This window comes from Portunus trituberculatus, chromosome 35, assembly GCF_017591435.1.
Source record: "Portunus trituberculatus isolate SZX2019 chromosome 35, ASM1759143v1, whole genome shotgun sequence".
Lineage (NCBI taxonomy): Eukaryota > Metazoa > Arthropoda > Malacostraca > Decapoda > Portunidae > Portunus > Portunus trituberculatus.
In genome coordinates, this window is record NC_059289.1 from 6,150,474 (window position 1) to 6,167,459 (window position 16,986).

Consider the following 16,986-nt stretch of genomic DNA (forward strand, 5'->3'; position numbering starts at 1 on the left):
GCTGCCAGCAGGGTGACGGGTCTTGTGAATAGTTATACTAAAATGCATTTAAGAATTCCTGATGGCATCATGCTGGCGGCCTGCCTGTCGGAATAAATACGGCTCGTGTGAATCGGCCATTATGTGTAATGCCTGTTCACCTAAGCAGTAAATAGATACAGGATGGAACTCAAAGGGTTGTGGCCTCGCTGTCCCTGTGTGTGGTGTGGTCTCAGTCCTACCCGAAGATCGGTCAGTATGACCTCTGAGTTCTTTCCGTAGGTGAAAGATTGGCTGGGTGACCAGCATGCAGACGACCGTGATGAGTAGCATACACACACACACACACACACACCGCGTAGTGTAGTGATTAGCACGCTCGGCTCAAAACCAAGAGGGTCCAGGTTCGAATCCCGGAAAGTGGCGAGGCAAATGGGTAAGCCTCTTATTGTGTAGCTCTTGTTCACCTAGTAGCAAGTATAGGTACGGGATGTACGAGTAACTCGAGGGGCTAACTGTGGCCTCGCTTTCCCGGTGTGTGGAGTGTGTTGTGGTCTTAGTCCTACCCGAAGATCGGTCTATGAGTTCTGAGCTCGCTCCGTAATGGGGAAGGCTGGCAGGGTGACCAGCAAACACACACACACACGCCGCTGTGAGCCGAGCGCGCTAACCACTACACTACCGGTGTAATTTTTTTGTTCACCACGGTCGCCTCCTGGTCACGCAGCTAATCTTCCCCATTACGGAGAGAGCTCAGAGCTCATAGACCGATCTTCGGGTAGGACTGAGACCACAACACACACTCCACACACCGGGAAAGCGAGGCCACAACCCCTCGAGTTATGTCCCGTACCTATTTACTGCTAAGTGAACAGGGGCTACTCATTAAGAGGATTGCCTCGCCGCCTTCCGGCGAGGCTAATGGGCTCACAGCCGCGGCGAGGAAAATGGGAAAGCTAGCCTCTTAACATGTATCCGTGTTCACTTAGCAGCAAGTAGGTACAAGATGTAACTCGAGGGATTGAGGCCTTGCTTTCCCAGTGTGTGAAGTGTATTGTGGTCCTACCCGAAGATCGACCTATGAGCTCTGAGCTGGCTGGGAGACCAGCAGACGACCGTGGTGAATTGCACACACACACACACACACACACACACACACACACACACACCGCCGTGTATCCGTCGCGGTACAAACCGTCTTATCACTTGTGTGAAGGCTACACATGATTTGTGCGGCTCCCGCTTGGTCTCCGCCGCGGTTGGAACCTTGAGAGAGAGAGAGAGAGAGAGAGAGAGAGTAGTTAAAGTAAAGAATTAATTAGAGGTATGCTGAGAAAATGTATAATGGTAAATAATATAAAAAAGGATGAAAGAATGAAGTACCGGTAATAATAAATGAAAGGAAAGAAGGTAGGCAGAAAAAGAAGAAAATGAATGAATATAGATTAGAGGAAGTGCCAGACACTGTGGAATTGATCTGGGTAGCCCGCCTTCCACAGTAAAATCATACAAATCCGTATCGGATAGTTGGCATGCATCATAACGAGATTTGGCAGACATTGTGGTCGGTAAGGATGGCATGTTATGTAATAATAAGAACAAAATTGTGACAATCCACTCATTCTAAAATTAGCAAGCATCCTTGGATGATGTTACTTGTCGAAAGAATAATCCTAATTTAGACAAAACTATTTTGATAATTTGCGAGTAGTGGACGGGTCGGCGCTCGGCGGTACGCGGGTCTCACCGCGCCGAGCTTCACGCCGGCCGCTGAGAGATAAACAAGCTGTTCAGGGGCAGGCGGGCGGCTTGGGTGTGCTGCGCCGTTTATCCACTAGCATTCATGGCTGAAGAAGAGGAAGTGGATAACACAGTGACCTCGGAAGTGCACCATTTCTCGAAGGAGGAGACCCTGAAGGGTGGTCGGGAAGGAGGTGAGTTAACATTTCCCAGTTTCCCATATCCTCAGCTCGACAGGTTAGAGCCAAGGTATTGCTCGCAGTACTATACCAAGTAATTTCTATTGTGCGTCTCACCCATTATCGGTTCCCACATAGAGGGGCGTTGATTGGTATGTAGAGAAGGGAAAGGGACATGAAGTAAGGATAAGGAGATTGAGTGTAGTACATCCTCGGTATAAATAATAGATGTTTTGATTTATGTGATCCTTTAATTTATTCATTACTTTTTTTATTAATTGAAATCTTAACATAAGCACATTCTTATACAATAGAATGATTTTGTAAGGGGTGTAGTACATCACATTGGAGAGAGATGGGAAATAATGTTGAATTAAGAATTATGATTTTCAAAGTTTCAACATCTAGAGTTTTGTTGTTTTTTTTTCATTTATTTTTTTTTATTAGTTTTTTTTTTTTTTTTTTTTTTTTTGTAGGGGGAAGGGGAGCTATGGGGTGGAATAATTTCATGCTGAGTTCCTTCCACAGAAATTAAATTTCTATATATTTGCTGTCTTAATATTTTTTTGTGGAAATTGGTTGTAAATGGTATGGAAACAATGGATAAAGTTTAAAATCATTTTGGAAATCAACAAAATTATCTCCATGTCAACTCTTCCTATCAAGTCCTTCAGAGCTCAGGATTTCCTTGGGCCTCCTTGAAGGAGGAGGTTAAGAGGCTTGGGGAGGCAGTGGAAAAAATTAGGCAGGAGATCAGTGTTAGGCCGAAGGTTGGACCTTCTGAGGGCGACAGGGTGGCTTGGCCCTCTGTCGGGAAGAGCAGAGTGGGGAAGAGGGAGCAGGCGAGCCAGACTGGGAAAGATAGTAGTCAGGATAGGCAGAGATGGCAGGTTGCGAGGGGAAGGAAAGCGGAGACAGTTAGGGAGGATAGGACTAAACCTGTTGAGTGTGAAAATAGGTTCGGTTTGTTGGAGGGGAGGGAGAGTGAGAGTGGAGTGAATGAAGTGGTTGTGGTGAGTGAAAGGAGAAAGAAGGGGGTAGAGGAGAGGAGGAGGATGGTTGTGCCTAGCACACCTCAGGTGTGTGTGGTGGGTGACTCTCAGGTTAGGTATTTAGATAGCACTTTCTGTGGGAAAGACAGGGATAGGAGGACGAACGTGTGTATGCCTGGTGCAGGTGTGAAGGCAGTGCGTGAGGAGGTGCAGAAGAGGGTTGGGGGGATGGAGAGAGAGTTTTGCACGTAGGTGGGAACGATGTCAGACCAGGTGGGTCGGAGGAGTTAGTGGCAAGATTTCGGGAAATGTTAGGCAAGATAAGGGAGAGTGGTAGGAGGTGTGTAGTGTCAGGAATCTTGCCTCGTGTGTATGTTAGCAGGGAATGGTTGTCTAGGGCCATTGGTGTGAATGATCGGGTAAAAGGGATGTGTAAGGATGTGGGTGTCAGCTTTGTGGATGTATGGGATAGGTTCTATGGGCGAAGGGATTTGTATGCTAGGGATGGTGTGCATCTGAGTAGGAAGGGTGTGGATGTGCTGAGTGGATGTCTGGAGGGGAGTTGGGATGGAGTGTAGGGGGTGAGGTAGCAAATGCATTCCAGAAGAAAGATGCTAGACATAAATTAGATAGGATAAACAGAGATAGTGAAAAGATTAGGAAAGATTTCCAGGTGCAAATAGGAGAGAATAAGATTAGGATTCCAAATAAGGAGACAGCATCTAGGAAGGTAGCAGGACTTAAATGTTTTTATGTAAATGCCAGGAGTCTTAGGAACAAGAAGGACGAGTTATCTAGTTATATAGTTGAGGAGGACCTAGATGTTGTATGTGTCACAGAGGCATGGGTAAATGAGGAAAAGTTTAGGAAAATAGGAAAGAATATAAAGTAGATGGATACATTATGTATTTACACCAGAGAATTGGTAGGATAGGCGGAGGAGTAGTTATTTATGTAAAAAAATCCTTCATTTCCAGTCAGGTTAATGGTATTAAGGTAGATAACAGAGTAGAGTCCTTATGGCTGGATGTTAGAGTAAACAAAAGTAAGGTTATTAGAGTAGGAGCTTTTTATAGGCCACCTAACCAGTCAGCAGATGTAGACAACCTTATGGTAGATGAGATAAATAGGGGGTGTACTATAGTCCTGCTCGTCTAAGAATGTGGATTGGGTGCGGCCCCCATGGGAAATAGCGGGAGGACAGCGCTGCCATACCTTTAATCCTCGTTGTCTATCTTTCCTCTTCCTCCCTCCCTCTTCCTCCCCCTCTCTTTCTTCCTGGTCAAGGACACCGCAGCTGACCTCCCATCACCTGTATGGATGGCGGGCGTGATTGGTGTTGCTGCCGTGAAGATTTGAATGTAGTTTTTTTTCTTACTTATGTCAGCTTATTTTAAAGTATTTTCCTTCACGATATAATCTAATTACAACTATGGAACTATTTACTCATCCCAAACAAGGAAACCTCTTTATAAGTATATTATTTTTTTAGCAACACTGTAAAATATGTATGCCAGTTTCTTGCCAGGCTTATGAATATATTATCAATAATAAGTTTACTGCTCTCTCATACGTTGTAATACTAAGGCTAAATGCGTATGTATATTTGCTGACCATATTTGCTAAAGTTTTACTACTATTAGAACTCTGCTGCATCACTGGCTATGAGACATGCTGCACCACTGTACAGCGGGAATTCCCCAACAAGCCGCACCCAATCCACATTGTTAGAGGAGCAGGACTATAGTCAGTCTTAGGGGATTTTAATCTTAAGTCAGTAAACTGGGAGAGGATGGTAGGAGATGCTAGTGAAAATAAGTTTATGGAAAGTTTTCAGGATAACTATTTAGTGCAGATGGTAGATAAACCTACTAGGGGGAGGAAGGTTTTAGACATAGTACTAACAAATATTGAGCATTGTTTAAAGGAAGTTGAGGTAGGAGAGACTTTAGCAAACAGTGACCATCATATAATTAGATTTATCATTAATTCCAGTAGGGATAATATAGTGAATAAGACTAGAGTCCCAAACTATCAGAAAGGCAATTATGGTAGGTTACGTCAGTTATTAGGAGAGGTAAACTGGGAAGATAGTTTTGGAAATAAAACTGCACAGGAGATGTGGGATATTTTTAAGGTTGTAGTAAAGGGTATAGTGATGCAGTGTATCCCTTACAAAGATATAAGGCAGAGAAACAGGAAGCCATTATGGTGGACTCATGAGATAGGTAGCCAGATCAGAGAGAAGAAGAGGGCATACAGAGAGTTGCAGAAAAGTGGGGAAGATGTAGATTTGATTAGGTACAGACAGGTCAGGGATGATTTGAGTAAGGTTATAAAAAAAAGTAAAAGGCAGGCAGAGATAAAACTAGCTAGAGCTGGGAGTAAAGATCCCAAAAAATTATATAGTTATTACAAGGTCAGTGATAAAAGAAATAAGGATAGGATTGGACCACTCAGAAAAGATGGTGTAGTAGTGGATCAAAATGAAGACATAGTAGAATTATTGAATGAACAATTTTCTTCAGTATTTACTAGGGAAATCCTGTTACAAACAGTGCGACGAGTAGTTTAAGAGCTTTAGAAAATATTGATATAAAACCGGGAATTATTAGGAAATTTATTCTTGAACTAGACGATAGGAAAGCTAGTGGTCCTGATGAGCTACATGCCAGAGTACTTAGGGAGGGTGTAGACAGTATTTCTGAAGCACTTAAGTTAATCTTTGAAAGATCACTTAGGTTTGCTGAGATACCTCAGGACTGGAAGTTAGCTAATGTTACTCCAATATTTAAAAAGGTAGGAAGGATGATGCGAATAATTATAGACCGATCAGTTTAACTAGTATAGTATGTAAGATACTAGAGAAAATCATTAAGGGTAGTATTTGGGAGCATTTAAATGAGAATAGATTAATTAGAGATACCCAACATGGCTTTAGATCAGGGAGGTCCTGTCTTACAAATTTGCTCGATATCTTAGAATATATTACCAAGGAGTTAGATGATGGAAATAGCATAGATGTTATATATCTAGATTTTAGCAAGGCGTTTGATAAGGTACCGCATAGGAGGCTAGTGTACAAATTGAGACTACATGGGATAGGGGGTAGGTTAGTTGATTGGATTAGTGAATGGCTTTCTGATAGGAAACAGAGAGTAGTATTAAATGGGGCAATGTCTGAGTGGAAGGAAGTGGTTAGTGGGGTACCCCAAGGATCAGTGCTAGGACCTCTTCTTTTCTTGGTGTACATTAACGATTTAGATATAGGAATTAGTAGCAAAGTATCAAAGTTTGCAGATGATACTAAGATAGCATGTGCAGTACAGGGTGAAAAGGACAATTACAGAATACAATGAGACCTGGACAGGCTGATAGCATGGGCAGACAGGTGGCAGATGGAGTTTAATTCTAAAAGTGTCAGGTTATGCATTTAGGTAAAGACAACACAAACTTTAACTATGAGATGGAGGGATGTTGGCTAGAGGCAGTAGAGGAAGGAAAGGATTTAGGAGTAGTGATAGACAGGACTATGAAATTTTCAAAGCAATGTTTAGAAGCAAGAAATAGGGCAAATAGGATCCTGGGTTTTATAAATAGAAATGTTAGTTATAAAAGTAAGGAAGTGGTGCGTAGCTTATATAATTCCTATGTTAGGCCCCATTTAGAGTATTGCATACAGGCCTGGTCACCCCACTATAGGCAGGATATCAACATGTTAGAAGCAGTTCAGAGAAGAGCAACTAGGATGATACCAGCATTAAAGTGCCTGGAGTATAGAGATAGATTAAAGGAATTAAACATGTTTTCATTTGAGAGGAGATGTATAAGAGGGATATGATAGAGTTATTTAAAATGTTCTCAGATACAAACTACATAGATGTGAGATCTTTCTTTACCTTAGAGGAGGAAAATAGGACTAGAAATCATGGCAGGAAGATTAGAAAGCAAGGCTGCAGGTTAGATATAAGAAAATATTTCTTTAGTCATAGGGTGGTAGACTTCTGGAATGCATTGCCAGAGACGGTTGTAAATAGCACTAGTTTGACAATGTTTAAAAACAGATTAGATAAGCACTTAAATTTATTACATTTATAATTATGTATAGCACTGCATGATAGTTTTTATAAGAAATTTACTATAGTTAAATAAGACATGATCCCCATGTATGGGGACCACAAATTGTAGAGGATTTCGCTGTAGGACTTAGCCCTGTTAATGGGCCAAATATTTAGAATTAGTATATAATGTATTGTGTACTTGTAAGTGTATCTTTAAGTACTGATGACGAGGTCGCTGTGCGACGAATACAGGATAACCTAGATGGGCCCTGGTGGCCCTTTGTTATCCTATTATTTATGTTATGTTATGTTATGGCTCCTCTGATCCCTTGTGATGGGTTCAATATTCTCAGCTTCTCAACTCAGTTGCAACAAACGGAATATTGGAGTCAACCTATCCTAATCACTTTATGTACCAGGAGTCCATCACTACCACTATTGGAGCTCCTTAACATTCCTCTATGCAGTGTCTCACAGACCACCTTTTGCAAGTGAATTGCGGCTCAGTTTCTTCCTCTCCTTCCTCCTAAGGGGTAATATCAGCTGCTCAGGGCTCATTATTAAGGGGTCTCATGATATGGTTTCACTTTCTAAGTTTCAATAGATTGAAATCTTTATTCCATCTTTGTAGCAAAGAGTGGGGAAAACAGAAAAGAGTCTAAATCTCACAGAAAATTGAGTCCTAAAATGACCCAGTGGCACAACAGTGCAATAATGAGGAGCAAGAGAAGGTCAAGGAAAAGCCTTGCAAATTGTTATCATTGAGTAGAAGAACCAAACCAGAGATGTACCAGACACATGACTAAATAAAGGAAAATTAAACCTACTAATGGTTGCCCTGCAAGACAAATACCATGACACAATAACATTTAGTTTTATGATGATTTAGTTTTGAGTTACCTTTCATTGTTATCTAGTCAAGACTGAAGCAAGACAGTTAACCCATTCCTGGTGGCAGGGCAAATGAGTGTACTACCAAATAAAAAAATCTATGTACATATAGACTCCATTAACTTTCATCCATATGTCTATATATAGTTTCCCCACAAAAGGCCATTCCAGATTGACATCTATATGTAGACTCTGCCCCAAAACTGAAGAAACAATTGAATCTATATGCAAATGTTATTTAGGTTTGATTGGTGATAATATAGCATCAACCGGGGTGAATACAAGCCACTTTTTACATCTTTTATTATAAAATCTACACAAATCAGTCAAATCAATTGAAAATTTGTGTCAAGGTATCTTACTATGTGATACATATTCCCTGAAAGAAAATAATAATTTTAATTATCATTATAGAAGTTATTAATATAAATAAGTGGCCTACTCTATGCCAAAGTCCTGGGGTGAATGGGGCCACCCTTTGGGGTGAATTGGGCCATCCTTTGGGCCACTAAAGTTTTAATGTTTTTTCAGTATCTTTTATGTATTTTACTTTTTCTTTTCACTTATATCTCTCTCTCTCTCTCCCTCTCTCTCTCTCTCTCTCTCTCTCTCTCTCTCTCTCTCTCTCTCTCTCTCTCTCTCTCTCTCTCTCTCTCTCTCTCTCTCTCTCTCTCTCTCTCTCTCTCTCTCTCTCTCGAATATGTTTTTAGATTTTTTATAGTTTGTATAGGCCACATCCACACCTCAACTCTGATAAGGTGTTGTGCCCACAAGCTTTATGGGTCCACAAAACACATATTTCACATCAACAGAGTCATCAACATCATCCCTTTTCAGCCTGTCGTACATGTCATTTGGTTTTCTTTCCAAAAACTTTATTTTCAAGAACTCTTTGCCACACAATATATGCTTTTCCATAATCCACCCCATAGTAGCCATTTTCTTCTATTTCTCTCTTTTTCTGTATTCTACTGTACTTCCGAGCATTAAACATTGCAACACCTTCAATTTCTTCATCTTCGTCCATGTCCTCTATACTGCTGATTGAAGAATGACTACTGTTCAATAGCTCAGCATCTTCCTCCTCTGCTGAACTGGGCTCCTTTAGTGGAGTGCTGTTGCGGAATCTCTTCCTTGATGTCCTTTCTTCTGGCGCTTTCCTTTTCTTTTCTACAGTCTCTTCTTCAAACTCTTCCAGAAAGTCGTCAACATCTTCTTCCCCAGATGAAACTTCTTTCCTTTTTCTTATGGTTTTGTTTCTTTGTTTTTCTTCTGCTTTCTTCTTTTCAATGATCATCTTTTCTTTCTCCTCGACTGCTTCTAAGAACTCATCTTGTGTTATGATACAACTATGGACATCTATTTTTCTGCTTGCCATTGTCTGTGGTGTACCACTAGTGGTTAGGTAGGGCTTTCTGAAAACATCTGACATTATCTGCTTGAAAGAGGTTGAAGGGGAAATCATCTCTCTGGGAGGATTGACCTTCTTTGGAGTCGCTGGTTTGTGAACTGGCTCTGAAGATGTCTGGACACTTTTCCATAATTTATACAGATCTGGGTTGAATGTTTTCACTGGATAAACACTGCAGTCAGGTGGATACAAACCAGTCTTTTTAAAGGCTTTTTCTACATTTGGGAGACTGAAACATTCATCCCAAACCTTGCCCACTAAATCTACAAATTCCCCTTTGGTAATTTTCCGAGCATAGTTTGCTGCTTGCCATTTTGCAATAGTGGCATCCCACCTGGTCTTCAAAGGCTTAAAATAGCAAACATCAAGAGATTGCAGTACATCAGTGGTGTGAGGAGGAAGTTTAATGATGGTTATAACTAAAAAAAAAAAAAAAAAAAATTAGGAAGCTTTAATTTAGCAAAAACATAATGAAAGTGTGGTGGCCCGATACACCCCGGTATACAAAATACACCAGGATGAATTGGGCCACTCATTGAAGTGCCTATAGCACTAAAACTAAAACGAATTTTTTATTTCTGATTAAAGCATGCAAAAGAACAAAGAATTATCTATATGACCTGCAATTTTTAAAAAAATTTAACAATTTAGTGTACTTTCAGGAGAAATTGAATAAAAGTTTTTTTTCGGATATGAAAATTTTGGAACTTTGAAAAACGCGCTTTTTTGGGGGGACACCCTAGGAACCATAAGTTTTCAGTCAGGACCAAAAACTTTTTTTAAGGTTGTGTAGATACTGAAGTGGGCTTTCAAGGTAAGTATTCACTTTTTTCAATTTTCAGATTTTTCATAAATTTTTGAGGTGTGGCCCAATTCACCCCAGCTGGCAGGGGGGACCAGTTCACCCCGGTCTATGCTATGTCAATATATTTATGTTTGGAGGTGCTCACATACTGGACTTGTGACCTAGATATAATTTACTTCCCCTGTTTTTCTTATTTTTCATGTAGTAGTTTTGTACCTATTAATTTTTAGGCAACAGTGCTGGCATGTGGTACAGTTCTTTCTCCTTGACATCATAGACTGATGATAAAAGAAATAGAAAAAAAAACACAAATTCACAATATTATCTTAAATGCATAGCACATACACCACCGACAAAGCATAAGCGATGACCGGCTTTTAGAGGCAATGTTGGCAAGTGTCTGGGTATTTGAGATGCGAAATAATGATTTGAATTATGTTTTGTTACTTCTAAGGAATATATAGTCTATATATAGACCATGCTACAACTTTGTGCGGTAAAATCAGAACAAACATCTATATATAGGCGATCCAACTAAAAGTCCCACTTTCGAAATATCTACATATAGATCCTCCGCTGGGAAGGGGGCTAATTTGACTTTTCTAACTTCACTATCACATGACCTAAAGGATATGGCTCTTACCCTGAAGATAGGAAATCCAAGTGAGTCAAGGTATTTCCAAATAGTTAGGTAGTGTGCACCTACTTGTTTTTATTAGACTGGTTGTATAGTATTATGCATATTTTACTTGTGGGATAATAACAGGAGGAAGCTTGTGGACTGTATATGAGATACCTCCTTCAGGTTGTGATGTTGTGCAAGAGATTACATGCCTATGAACATGTACTAAGATAATGTTTAGTGTATGATTACTAATGGAGGTACAGTAGGTGCTGCTGACTTGCAGGAAGCTACAGGAACTTGAGCGAGAAAGGAGAAGTAGGGACATCATCTGACCTTGGCTGTGAGGGGCAACAGGAGCAGGAAGACGAGGAATTTGAGTGTTTATTGGGAGCTAACGGGCAAGTTGTTCTTTGGAGCCCAAGAAGGGAAAGTATGTATTATGTTAGTGTAAGCTTTTTATAAAGCTTTTTATGTATCTTATTTTTAGAAGAGTTCAGTTTGTGGTTACACCCTAACCTCTGGATGCATCATCCCATATTTTGACTTGCAGTTGGGATGTATGTGGTAAAATTGTTGTTTTGTATCTCCAAATTGCTAAGTGAGAAAAGTGAGATGATGACAATCAAATTGCAGTATTAAGTTTGTTCATCTTCATGACTCAGAGCAAGAGAAAAAAGTTTTAGTGTTACTATAGAGTGCACTCAAATGTTTTGGTAGGTTACAATGGCAGCCATGCTAAGAAAGCCTACGATTTCCATGTAGTTCTCCCTGAACATGGTGGGCATCTTCTTGAAGTAGTCAAACCATTAAATGGTTGCCAATAGTTTGGGAAGAAATATATTGTAGAGGTGAGTGAGTACTATCTCATTGTTATTGTTTGAGATGTCACTGTTTGCCACTCAAAATTAACATGATTTTGATACACCAGACTGATGTAAGAAATGCACACAGAAATCATACATGTGGACAGATTTGATCTCACCCAGAGGTTAGGGATTTAATGGTTTAGTTGAATATGTTTTATGAACTTACTTATGAGTAGCCAGGAAACACTTCCAGTTTTGGTAAACCTGTCAAGTATTCAATGGCAGGGTGTGCTAAGAAATGCTTATGCTTAGTAAAAGCAGTGAAGCAGTAAGCTGTGTATTATAAAGCATGATGTATGTATGAAAAAAAAAATTATTAAGCAGTAAGCTGTATAGCATAAAGCATCATGTATATTTGAAAAGCATTTCAAGGTAGACACTTGCTTTTATTTTTGTACAAATATTCAAATGAGTTGTGAACTTTAAAGATGATATGATATATAATTAAATGGGAGGTGAAAGTGTGAAAAGACAGGAGTGTACAAGGATGAGATGCTTTGAGTAAATGAAGATATTTGTCTCAGTCAGATCCTTGAACAAGTTACAAAGAACAGAGTGTGAAGATACTTAAGTAAATTTTTTAAATGCATTCACGTACATAGATTTGTTACATAAAAGATTTAGTAACATATGTTGCTTCACTTTTGACAGCGGTGCTCTCAAGATTTGACTTTGCGTACCCACCTGATCTCCAAGCCCAAGACAGGAGCCCCAACTCCTGCCCCCAAGTGGATTCAGATGGAGATCTTGTGGTTACCAGGAGGAAGGATCTACACCTTCAGGAGGGTATAGTTCTTATAGGTAAGATTGTAGCATCGAAAATACACAGGTATCTCAAGATATGAGTTTGATTCGTTGCGTGATGGAGCTCGTATGTCAAAACAATTTTTCCCATTGAAGTGCATTGAAATGCCATTAATTCATTCCAGCCTACCCCCCCAAAAAAAATCACCACAATTTCTTTCTATATGCTTTAAGGTAGAAACATTTATTTATAAATAATAATAATTGTATAGAAACATAATAAAACATAACAAAAGGGAATATAAATAGATAAACTACTCTTATAAAGTATATTTATGTAGGAGGGGTGCATTGCACAGGACGTTACCCTACGACATCCCCACCCTCACTTGTGTCTTGTCAATCAGCTGGAGTGTACAAATATAACCACCCACAGAATACTGGGTGCTTTACTGCAGCCATAGAAGTTTTTTACATTTTCTCCTCCCCTCGGTGATAAGCGTTGGTGGAGAAGGTAGCCAGAGATGGGAGAAATTTGTTTTGTCTTTCCAGTTATATACACATGCATACTTTATTAATGCATAAAAATATATAAAATAAAAGCAAAATTTTATTCAGTGTTCTTACCTTGGAGATGGACATTTTCAGCTAATGTTGGGATGCAGGCACCATTCACATGTAAACATTTAACATAAATTAAAACTGCACTTTCTTTAAACCAATAAAAGGTAAGTAAATAGTGTGAAAATTATGAAAGAACAATCACTGTACATGAGATCAGCAGGAAGCACATATATACTAGCTGAGCTGAGGCTTGACTGATGCGTCAAGCCACTAGCCACTAGCAGCATCCCCAGGCACAACTAGTATCTCAAAATTTCATTTATATCTCAAAAATAAATAAAGAAATAAATTACCAAATCATAGCTCATATCTCAAAAAGCTTGTATCTCAGTTAGCTCGTATCTCAAGCTACCACTGTATATGTAGTTGAGAATTACTACACTGTTATTTAGAGTTTTTAAATACGGTAGTTGTAGTTGTGTACTGTAGGTGATGAAAGTTGAAGAGATTAGAAGTGAGAAGTAGAGTTGTAAGGTGGATATGGAGTAACTCAGTTATAAGATGTGGACATGTTTTGTTTAACTTCGCTTTCTTTTCAAAACTCGTGCAAGTACAAGTGTATCAATATCAGTTTGGTTAAAATGTGAAAAGCAAAAATTCTGAAAAAATATATTAAATCTCATATCAATTAGTTTGGTTTATGAATACTTCCATATTGTTTCTTTGTTTCAGAGCACCAAAATGCTACAACATTGGACTTGGTGGGAGAACAGGTGTGGCGAGGAGCTCTCTTCCTTGCAGACTTCATCTTGCACTACAGTGACATCTTCAGAGGCAAGCATGTCTTGGAAGTGGCCTCAGGAGTTGGCCTCACATCTGTGGTGGCAGCCATGCTGGCAATAAAGATTACTGTCACAGGTGGGATTATAAATTAATTTGCTTTTGTGATGCAGTATTTTTAAGAACAAGTGTTTCATCATGTAGCTACACTTTTTTTTACCATTACCAGTCACTTATATTTTCAGAATTAGTTAAGTTTTCAATATTTTAGCATCTTTTCATTTGCAGATGTTGATAAGGGTGAAATATTAGAGCTCATTCGTCGTAATTTGAAGAGAAATGAAGATGTGCTTAAGGCAGAAGTCTGTGTAAAAGAAATTGATTTCTACAACCATGACACCATAGATGATCTCCAAGCCAATAACAAAGATGTGTCTGTCATCTTGGCTGCAGATGGTATGGAACTTGTAGTATAATCTATCATTCATTTCTATATTTATCTATCAATCTGTGTCTGTCTTCTTTTGTATTGTGATATGAACCATGTATATGTAGCCATTATTTTTACTTATTATTATTTTTTTATTAATTAATTTATTTTTTGTAAATACATATACGTACCTCTCTATTCAGAACTTTACTTCTTTCACTGGATTTGACAAATTGAATAAATCTATGATCATTATTGTTGTTGATGACATACTAGTTGTGTGATGATACATGTCTTGTTTCTTCCCCCAGTTGTGTACAACAATCCCCTGACTGACGCATTCTTCAGCACTGTACTGCGTCTCATGAGTGACCCGCCCGAAAAGACCATGTTCATTGCTCTGGAGAAAAGGTAAATTGGTGTTTCTCTCTCTCTCTCTCTCTCTCTCTCTCTCTCTCTCTCTCTCTCTCTCTCTCTCTCTCTCTCTCTCTCTCTCTCTCTCTCATATTTTCTTGGGAAACATTGTTTTTATTTCTTCATTATCAGAAATTTATTATAATGCTCTGATTTTCTTTAGTAAAACTGACCATCTTTGTTTTCTTCTAGAGGCAAGAGTTGGTGTCTCATATCATATGTATAATTTTAGTTCTTTGTCTTAACTATATGATTGGTGCCATCATCATCTAAATATGTTTTCCACTTCTCTCATCCTGAGGTAGCTGGTTGCAGCGCTATAGAACTCTATTGTGTGCAACCCACTAAGAATGTATGGGTTGTGGATATTAATTGATGGATTTATTGAAGAGCATGTGACCAACATATCTGGCATCTCTAATTTGTTTTGTCGTACATGTTTCTTGCAGGTATGTTTTCACTATGGAGGACATGGACTCTGTTGCTCCATGTTATGAATACTTCCTTGATGGTCTGGAGTGGTTACGCTCTCAGAGGACTGATCACATTGAGTGGACAGTTGAGGAACTGCCTTCAGATTTTGAGCAGTATTTTACTTATGAACGTACACGTCACTTAGTACTATGGAAAATTAATGCAAAGCTTAAACAACCTTAGAAACTTATTTCTATGAACATTTTGCCACTTTTATCTTTGCATCTCAAGAAAAAATCAGAAAATAGATGTGGAGAGGTAAGAAGGAAATAGAATTTTCTTTAATATTTTGTGAGAGAAGCAAAGTTAGGAACTGATTTTTATCTCTGCCTCTATTCCTTTAGATCACTTTTTATGATGTATAATACAAATATATATTCTCAATTCCTATGCCTCAGGATTGATAATTTTAGAAATGCCAGGGAACTGTAGTACATATGTTTATATTGTATAATCAATAATTTTTCTCTGATTAGCTTAACTACCTGTTTCCTTAATTCTTGCTGTAGTTATCTGGTTGGGTTATAGAGGAGGGTGGTGCTTGCCTAAGGTGAATTTCTAGATATGTGGTTTATTTCTAGATATGTGCTATATAAACATGTAGATTTATTATAATTTTCATCAGCATTATAAAAGACAAGTTTTATGCCTATGGTATATGAATCTGCCTTATCATGCTAGTCCTGCATCCTTCCAGCTCATAGCTGTTACTGATCACCAGTGAAGTGTACAGTGATTGTAAAAATGTCTTATACTTCCACATTTTTACTGTGTGTTGTAAAAGATAACTAAAAGGGACAGATTGATAACACTGGACTCCCTCCTGTGTATTTATTATGAGATAAGGCATTGTTTAGATGGTGATCTCACTAATTCCCTATAAGAAGGATGTCATTCAGATGTATAGGTAGATATGTATGTATTTTGATACTGTACAGTGGTGGTTGATGTGTTTAACTACAGTACCCAACAACTTTGCTATATTTTCTGAAAATTAGTATTTTTACATAGTTTATATACAAGGAATTAACTTCATCCTCTTGGCCAGCATCACCTTTAGATAATTGTGACACTGCCATGTGGGGATGACAAATTGCTGGCAAGGGTCAGCTTCACATGCCTCGGTGAACATACTGTTATGTATCTTGTCTGAGTGTGATGGTAGGTTCACTTATATTCATAAAGGAAGTATATCCTTTAATATCACAGAAATTGTGTTCCAAATAATTAAGAAATGCTATTCAATATGTGATTCAAGTTATGAGATACTAGTCAGGAAAGTGATATTGATCTAAGAAGTTAGGTTTCTGGTCTGTAAAGAAGTGTTAAGGTAGCAGTTGATATGTAATCCTTCATGAAATGCCTCATTACCAGAAAATTATGCATCAAAATTAGGAGCAAATTAAACCTACAACTAAACTGGGGGAGTGCTAACATTATGCACATTGTATCAAGAAATTGGCATTCAAGCTTTTGTCAGGCATTAACTAGGAGAAAGAAAGGGTAGTTCTATAATCTTGCAGTTTTGGTGGAGGTGCTTAATTCATGTATATTTTTTTTTATCCCAGTGAAGTTAGATTTTATAGTCTGTGAAGGAATGTATCAAACTTGATAGATAAAATAAATTTTAACATGCTTCTTTTTACTGGAAGCTTAAGGCCAAGGATATTTTCTTTTCCTTTTAGATCTCCAACATGAAGAACTGCAAATATCATAAGTATAATGGAAAATACCCCAGCTATCCTGATTTTTGCAGTAATGTTAATGAAAATTTACCAAATTATATATATATATATATATATATATATATATATATATATATATATATATATATATATATATATATATAAAGAAATTCGTCACTGGAAACATTTAAATGATTATCAGTTAACACTCGCTCTATCGTATAAAATTAATTTCTATTCCTTGATTTATGGCTTTAATTATCCTTTGTGTACAATTAACATTAATGTTTTACTTATTCTTTTCCCCCTTTCCTGCATTGGGTTGTGGTTTAATGGCCTGTTATCT

General features: G+C 38.4%; 1 protein-coding gene across 2 annotated transcripts; it reads left to right on the forward strand.

Moving 5' to 3' along the window:
- The first annotated feature begins 1,681 nt into the window (after positions 1 to 1,681).
- On the forward strand, positions 1,682 to 16,618 carry LOC123512941 (methyltransferase-like protein 22). Of its 2 annotated transcripts, XM_045269641.1 has the most exons (7): positions 1,682 to 1,913; positions 10,967 to 11,113; positions 12,201 to 12,350; positions 13,590 to 13,775; positions 13,926 to 14,093; positions 14,379 to 14,478; positions 14,931 to 16,618. In XM_045269641.1, the coding sequence occupies exons 1-7, from the start codon at positions 1,823 to 1,825 to the stop codon at positions 15,136 to 15,138; spliced, it is 1,050 nt and encodes a 349-aa protein (XP_045125576.1). In that variant the 5' UTR covers positions 1,682 to 1,822; the 3' UTR covers positions 15,139 to 16,618. The 2 variants fall into 2 exon arrangements, with proteins under 2 accessions (XP_045125576.1, XP_045125577.1); XM_045269642.1 differs by lacking the exon at positions 10,967 to 11,113 and having other exon boundaries at positions 1,685 to 1,913.
- Positions 16,619 to 16,986: the final 368 nt, after the last annotated feature.